This window comes from Eptesicus fuscus, chromosome 13, assembly GCF_027574615.1.
Source record: "Eptesicus fuscus isolate TK198812 chromosome 13, DD_ASM_mEF_20220401, whole genome shotgun sequence".
In the NCBI taxonomy this organism is placed as follows: Eukaryota; Metazoa; Chordata; class Mammalia; order Chiroptera; family Vespertilionidae; genus Eptesicus; species Eptesicus fuscus.
In genome coordinates, this window is record NC_072485.1 from 74,320,924 (window position 1) to 74,329,016 (window position 8,093).

At 53.0% G+C, this 8,093-nt stretch overlaps 1 protein-coding gene across 1 annotated transcript; it reads left to right on the forward strand.

Annotated features, from left to right (window-relative positions):
- Positions 1 to 427: 427 nt before the first annotated feature.
- Positions 428 to 7,506, forward strand: COMMD9 (COMM domain containing 9). Its single transcript, XM_008146801.3, has 6 exons — positions 428 to 499; positions 2,142 to 2,267; positions 3,031 to 3,170; positions 4,380 to 4,414; positions 5,296 to 5,399; positions 6,661 to 7,506. The coding sequence occupies exons 1-6, from the start codon at positions 449 to 451 to the stop codon at positions 6,799 to 6,801; spliced, it is 597 nt and encodes a 198-aa protein (XP_008145023.2). The 5' UTR covers positions 428 to 448; the 3' UTR covers positions 6,802 to 7,506.
- The last annotated feature ends 587 nt before the right edge of the window (positions 7,507 to 8,093 follow it).

Here is an 8,093-nt window from a genome sequence, read left to right on the forward strand (position 1 = left end):
GGAAACGACACACGCGAAAGCAATTATGCATCCTTCGAGCTAGGAGAGAGGGGTGAGTTCCAAGAATTCCGGTAATGCACAGCCACACGGTCTTTCCAACCAGCCAGGTAGCGGGTCACTGCGCTTCCACGGCGTCCGCCACGCAGGCGCCTTCCTCAAAGCAGCCAGCCTATCCACTTGGGTCAAGGAAAATCAGAGTTCCCCTTGATCTCGTGAGTAAACAAGCCCAGTCATTTCCTCCTCCGAAAGCCCCCGCCCGTGTCCTCCCAACCCCATCGACCTACCCAGTCCCCGCGCCCTTCTGGGCTCCTCCCCAACCCGCAGTGCCCCCCGCCGGGCAGTTTCCGCCACCCCGAAGGACTACAGTCCCCGGCATGCCCCGCGGCGGCCGAGGGGACCACGTGACCGCGCCTCTGCCCCCGTGAGGCTGTCACATGACTGGGGGGAAATGGCTGCGTTGACTGCGGAAAACTTTGGGGCGCTCCAGAGCCTGCTAAAGGTAAATGGAGGGGTGGGGACAGGCTGAGGCGCCCTTTGTCCCCGGGATTTTAGACGGAGTAGGAATTGGGAATAAAGGGACCTTGATTTGGAGTCAGAACTCGGACACTACATCCCTGTGGCCCGGGGAAGTCGTTGCGCGTTTCCTAGTCGTTTTAAAAAAAAAGGAATATAATTTATACCGCCCTAACCATGGTGGGGGAACAAATAAGATAATGGGTTGTGAAGGCGCCGTACAGATGCCTCCTACTAGCCTCTGGGGCCGGCTTTCGTGATGGGTGCAGGAGGGTGGTAATTGCCAGGCCCGCGTGGCCAGTTCACATCGCACCCAGCAGCCCCTCGGGCTGAGTCAAGTGTGCATTCTTCCTTCTCCGAGGCCAGGGTTTTCTGTACCTCCTTTGACCCAGGTAAAGGCCAAAAAATTCTGATGATCATTTGAAGGATTGTGAGGTTGAAGCGGTCGTACTTCATAGAGCTTCAAAGGATCTAATGAGATGGAGTTATTTGCTTAACTTCTGACTTCCACAATAGGAAGGGGCGGCTTTATCTTCCTTCGTAGTTCTTGTCACTAGCGGACATTATGCGTCTGTTTGTCGTCTTTCTTCCTCACAGGAATGTAAGATCCATGAGGGACTTTTTAAAAAACAACAACACACCAGACGAAGAGGATTTGAGTTAATAATACTCAGCATTTGTGTGCAGCACACGTCCATCATTCCTGGCACAACATCATTGATGCATGCAGTGGTCCCTCTGTTGTTTTAACCACCTCCCCAGTGTTCTGTCCTATTCTCCGTCCCTAAAGGCATCTAGTTTATTCACAAAGGTGTCGCCAACAAGTGTACCCCCCAACACCTGGCACACAGCATGTGCTTAATAAATAGCTGTTGGATGCATTAATGAAGGACGTAATAAAGCTGGGACTGGAAACCTAAAGCTCTCTGCTCACCCTCATTGTGGCTGCCCCCCCCCCCCCCGCCGTCTCCCCGCATGTCTATTGGAGGTATGGACTTTCGAGGTCAGCCTCTGCTGATACCTCTGGGTGATGGGACTTGTGACTGGCAGGGAGCTCCCCACTTAGCCCCAGCTTCCTACTTGGCCTGTCTGACAGCCTGGCAGCAGGGATGTTGGGACACCTCCTTACAGCTTCCGAAGGTGGAAGTCTAGGCTTCCCACTCGGCCTTTGCTGACCTGGGTCCGGGTGGGGCCACACTTCTTTCTGTGGTGTTTGGCTGGAGTAGAGCAGTTATTGTCTAAGGGTTTCTGTTTTGCTAGGCTGCCCCTTCGTGGTCCGTTGGCTAGAGAGAGCAGGAATTTGTGGGTGCGTTCTGCACCCATTGGCATTCTCCATTGCCTTCTTCTTCAACTCAAAGTCTGGGATGTATGAACAAAAAGAAAACCCAGGGAACGCACCACCATGTCATTCTTGGTGATGAGTGAGGTCCACAGCAGGTTGTCTTCTCCGCTCCCCCTTTCAGAGTCGTCTGAGGTTTGTTTTCTGTATAGTGCCCAGAATTGCTAGTTGTACTTAATGGGAAGAAGAAGGAAAAGTGCTTCTAATCCATCTTCCCTAGATACATTCTGTTCTAAAGCATGTATTTTCGGTGACTTAATTTGTTTTCCATCTGTGGATTAATTCATAGGCTTCCTCAAAAGACGTTGTCAGACAGCTATGCCAACAGAGCTTTTCCAGCTCAGCCCTCGGCTCGAAAGAACTCTTGGATACCACGTGTTCCAGCTTGTCGGTGACCCAGGAGGAGGCAGAGCAAGTAAGTGTGACCAGCAATGACCTTTGACCATCGGACTCTCAACTCATCAGTCTCTTTCTTGACCCCCTGCCGTCATTGCTGTGTCCAGGAAATGTTCCCCTTAAATGGGTTAACATTAAAGCAAACTTAGATTTTTTTTTTTTTAGTGTCAGTGAACTGAACACCTTTGTTTTGAACCTTTATTTCCTTGTTGTAAATGAGGCATGGCTGGGAGAACTTACCCAGAATCAGAGCTCCTGACCATTTCCTTTTCTGACTTGTTACCTAAACAGTGTGGCCAAAAGGCAACCTTTTTAAGATTTTTTCTTTCCCGACCTGTAACTTGCTGACGCTTGTTAATTGTCGGTTGGATACTTAGGCAGACTTTTCAGGGATCCCTGGGCAGAAACTGCGAGGCCCAAGTGCTGTGAGGGAGGATGTGTGCCGGCGGGACCTCTCCTCAGCTCAGCTGATGGGAAAGTGGCTCCTGGTATGGAGCGCTCACAGCCTTATTTTTCCAGGGCAGACAGTTTTCTAACACAGGCGGTCACCCAAACTGGCCCATGTTGTTGGTGGTGGTGGTATTATTTCAATCTGGAGCTTTGTTCACTGAAGCTGGCACATGTTCATTGGCATTTACAGCAGAGGCCTCGGGGCTGGTGGGACTCTACTGAATGACTAGCAATATGTGGCAGGCCGAGGGTAGAGCCCTGTCCCCTGTCCCCCGTCCCCATCTCCTGGCCCACTTCTCCTCACCACCCGGGGCTCCCCATCTCTCCCGCAGCTGCTCCAGGCCCTGCACCGCCTCACCAGGCTGGCGGCGTTCCGGGACCTGTCCTCCGCTGAGGCCGTGCTGGCTCTCTTTCCTGCAAATTTCCACCAGAACCTCAAAAACCTGCTGACAAAAATCATCCTAGAAAACATGTGAGTGCTCGTTTCTCGGGAGTTCCTTGTAAGGTTTATATTTGTTCTTCCTGACGTTCATTTTTGAAAAGCACACACTGTGAGCAAAAAGAAACCCCTGATCCCGCCCCCCCAGAGGGTGGGCAGTGTGCATTCCTTAGCGGAGCCTCTCGGGGCGTGTTTATGTTTCTCAGAGAGGAGGGCGTTTCTGTTTTTAACGCAGTGGGATGATGCCCCTTATAACGAGCTGGTTTCCAATGAACAGTATCAACATTAATGATATTTCAGGTCCGTACATACTTACCTTCAGTAACATTTTTAGTGGCTAAACATATTCCATTGTATAAAGAAATTCTGTGTAATTCAGTTAAGAAATTCCCAAGGCTTAGACACTTAAGCTGTTGGCCATTTTCACTTCAGTGAACAATTTATCATAGAAACTTTCTTCACCTGCGTACTTAGTACTTATTCTCTTACCGGGCTAAAGGCAATGGGCGGCCCTGGTCAGTGTGGCTCAGTTGGTTGGGCGTCGCCCTGGGCACCAAGAGGTTGCTGGTTCCATTCCCGGTCGGCACGTGCTGGTCGTGGGCTCCATCTCCGGTGGCAGGCATGCAGGAGGCAGCCGATCGATGTTTCTCTCTTGCATCAATGTTTCTCTCTCTCTCAAATCAATATAAAAAAGAGGACAGGCTAACCTTTTCTCTGCTTGTCTGAGAACGATAGCCAAGAAGATGGCAATGCATTGAGCCTTTTCCTTTTTTTTTTTTTTAATATATTTTATTGATTTTTTACAGAGAGGAAGAGAGAGGGCTAGAGAGTTAGAAACATCGATGAGAGAGAAACATCGATCAGCTGCCTCCTGCACACCCCCCACTGGGGATGTGCCCGCAACCAAGGTACATGCCCTTGACCGGAATCGAACCTGGGACCCTTCAGTCCGCAGGCCGACGCTCTATCCACTGAGCCAAACCGGTTTCGGCATTTTTTCTTTTTTTAAGTGGTGAAAACGAACAGCACTTTGTCCTTAAAGTCACTGAGCTTCACAAACAAACAAAACGACTGCTCACTGGAATGCGTTGTTTCTGTGGTCCTTTCCTGTCAGGAGGTGATCACAGGTTTGGGGGTCACAGAGGGGGGCAGAGGCCCAGGTCCATGGGCCTCTCCCGTTATCAGAAGACACCATTTTCATCTTTTGCCATCATGTTCACCTCATCTTTTCCTCTTACACAGATCTACGTGGAGAGCGGAAGCCCAGGCTAATCTGAGTGAGTACCACGAAATGTGCCTTTTCCTCCTCACCCTCCTTCCCAGCCCAGCTCCGAACCTGCCAGGTGGCGAGTTATTTTAACCGCAAATCAAAGGGAATTAACCTAATCCCAAGCTCAACATGTATGTGGGTTTTTTTAATTCCACTTTTTAATTTTTTTCTGATTATAAACTTAATATAATACAGGCATGTTGTAAAAACAAAACAAAACTGAAATTTCCAAGCAGTAAGTGAAATACTTAAAATAATATTTCCATTAGGAAAGGAAAACGTAATTGAAATTAGTGTGAAAGATTGAATCAAAGTGGGTATTTGATAAAGGATCATGAAACTTACTCGGGGCTAGTCACCCCGATGAAGAACTCTGCCTGCATTGCTCATTAGTCCTCCCAGCAACTGGGACCGAGGCTCAGATTATCCCCATTTTACAGATGAGGAAACAGAGGCTCAGAGGTCAGGCAAGTGGTGGAACCCATCCCCCAGCCAAGTCTTTGTCTCTCAAACAAAAGCTCTTTCCACTGTTATTGAAGCTGCACATTTCCTAAGCCTCAGGCCCCCACCCTTCTTCTCTACCAGTGTCCCTTCTCATCCTGTCCTGCCTCCTGGAGGCCCGGGGGTTCAGGCAGAAGCCTGGAGGGGCTGCCGCCGCGAGTCAGCACTCAGCGCAGGTGGTAGGGAGCAGTGGGCCTGTCTGTCTCCCTCCATGGATCACATGCATCACACGTGGACAGCCCATTGCGTGAATTGTCATTGTGAACACGCTTGACATTTTCTCACTTGAAGGCTGTGACAGCCCTCAGTCCTGTCACAGAGTAACGGCTCGGTAAATGGGGGGACGTGAGCACTGAGCTGGGCTGTCCTGCTCCTCCTCCCCCACAGTCTCTCTGCCACGCCTGGTGGACTTGGACTGGAGAGTGGACATCAAAACCGCCTCCGACAGCATCAGCCGCATGGTGGTCCCCACCTGCCTGCTCCAGATGAAGGTACGACCATCGTCATCCTCACTAGAAGGACGGGAGGGCGGCAGCGACTCGGCACCCCTGGGGGCCATGGGAAATGCCAGTCTCCGGGTTCGGGGCTCTCTCGCTCCATAAGTAAAAAAGCTTCAGCTCCCCGAGACACGTGTTCATGACAGTATGTGTGCTCTACCGCAGTCACATAGACACACGGAGCACACACCGAGAGGAGAAATTTTAAAATAATGAGATGGCAAATCAAATTTTAAAAATAATTTGCCGATGCCTAAAGGTTACCTCGTACACCCACGGGAAACTCTAATTCTAACGGGAGAGCATGCGTTCAGATTTCAGATGGCCTCGATACGCTGGTCCCCGCCGGCCAGCGGCCTGTCCAGTGCGGCCGGGTCACCGCTGCTCCTGACACGGGTGGGAGCTCCTGCCGGCAGTTGGCCCGTTCATTTTCTTGTTCTCACGCTCTTGCCGCATTGGTGGTATCTTCACAGTTCTTTCCAGGAATCTTTAAAAGCCACGGACCCATTTTAAGGGTTCGTTTGGTTAAATTTAGATAATGCAATGCTGTATTTACTCAACCAGACACCCAGAAACTCAACACCTCGAAGAAAATGAAAACATAAGGGTGCTTCTAACAATGAAGTTTTTGGATATTAGTAAAGCTTTTTAAGAAAGCTATAAATATAAGTACAGGTCGTAGTACAGCGGTGGGCAAAGGTAGGCTGGCGGTTGTTCGTCTGGAACAAAACACGAACGTTATGATTATTACAATCGCTTCATTAACTCAGGGAACGGCAGGTGGCACAGTGCACTTAGGTACGTGAGTGCTCAACTTGCCTGCCTTTATTTACACATCCTCGCAGTCTCCTTGCTGTACGCAAGCACACTGTGGCACAGAGCTCCTTATAACCCTGCTCCTGCCCACCTCTCATGTTTCCTGCGTCCCCCTGGACTCTCACGGACCCCTAGAGCCCATTGCATGAATTGTCAGTGTGAACACGTGACGTTTTCTCACCTGAAGGCTGAGTCAGAGTCAGGTGAGCCTCAGCTTCCCCTATACCTGCCCTGAGCACTCGTGACAAATGGAAACTGACCCCAGCCTCAGAGCCACCTCCTTCCTCCTCCCCAGTTGCTGGCTGACTCCAGGGCTAGGACGGGAGCTCTGAGCAAAGAGCCTCTCGGAGGTTCACCTGATGGGGGTGGGGCTCCCCGGTCCAGGGCTCACCTGCTGAGGTGAGACGGCGATGACTTTGGGGCTGTGTTCTCGTTCCAGATCAAGGAAGATCCCAGTCTGTGCGGGGACAGCCCCTCCGTCTCCGCTGTCACCATGGAGCTGAGCAAGGAAACGCTGGACACTATGTTAGACGGGCTGGGCCGCATCCGGGACCAGCTTTCTGCCGTGGCCAACAAATGACCCCGCCAGCCGCCGGCCCCACTGCCCCGCCCCGGCTGCTGCCAGCGATGGAGCATCTCCCGACTCGACTGACACCAGCAACTCGACTGACACCAGTGGGCTGTCCTGGTGGCAGCAGCTGCCGCCAACAGCAGGCGGCCGGGGGACGGAGGGGCTGCCATCGGAAGGCGCAGCTGGATTGGAGGACGCAGCCATGCCCCACGCTGTCCTCACTCATCTTCCTCTTCCCAAGCTCTGGGCAGAAGCCTCCACCTTTGAAAGGCTCCTGCGAGCACCTGAGGCACAGCCGTGGCCGTGTGGGGGGCGCATGAGCCTGTCAGCGGCCTCGTGGCCGCTTGAAAATTCAGGCCCCATTGGGGAGCTCTCTAGTAAGTTCCTTTCCAGCACCAGCTCTGAGGAGCGCATTGCCAGCCCTGGGACACAGGGAGGGGACCGGGTGGCTGGTGCCAGCGGCTCCCGCTTCTCTGTCCGAGAGGCCAGGCAGACCCCACAGAGCAGGGTCACAGGCCAGAGCCTCCTTTCGGCGCTGGAGGTCTGAAATGGGGGCCGATTCTCTTCGTGAAGCTGGGGCCCATCCTGGGATCATGCAGCCCCTCCAGGGTGGCAAAGTGGGAGTGATAAATAACAGTTCTGAAAACAAACTTCTGATTCTGGTCCGCTTCTCGTAGCTTCTGTGCTGAGCCTGAGCTCATTGCCTTGGGCGAGGGCTGCCTCCTGTGTGCGGGTGGCCCCAGCTTCCTGATGCCCAGCCAAGCCCATGACCAACTGAAACCACACGGGACCCTCGCTGCCTTCCGTGACCTGTGTGTCCCGCAGAGCAGAGGCAAGGTTGGCAGTGTGCTTGTCACAGCTGTGATGAAAGCACCCCTTAGAGTCACCTGACACCTCAAAGGACTCGGTGCGTGACCTGCCCCCTTCTAGATGGCTCCCCGAGCAGCAGCCTGCTATCCCAGTGCTTCCCCGTGGTGCAAGCACGTCAAACTCATGGCCGGAGGGCCGCAACTTGCTGTGGTGGCTTCTCGGTGGTGTGGGTGGGGGAGGGCGGATAGAGGTGGTGTGGGTGGGGGAGGGAGGTGGAGGTGGTGTGGGTGGGGGAGGGAGGATGGAGGTGGTGTGGGTGGAGGTGGTGTGGGTGGGGGAGGGAGGATGGAGGTGGTGTGGGTGGAGGAGGGAGGTGGAGGTGGTGTGGGTGGAGGAGGGAGGTGGAGGTGGTGTGGGTGGAGGAGGGAGATGGAGGTGGTGTGGGTGGAGGAGGGAGGTGGAGGTGGTGTGGGTGGGGGAGGGAGGTGGAG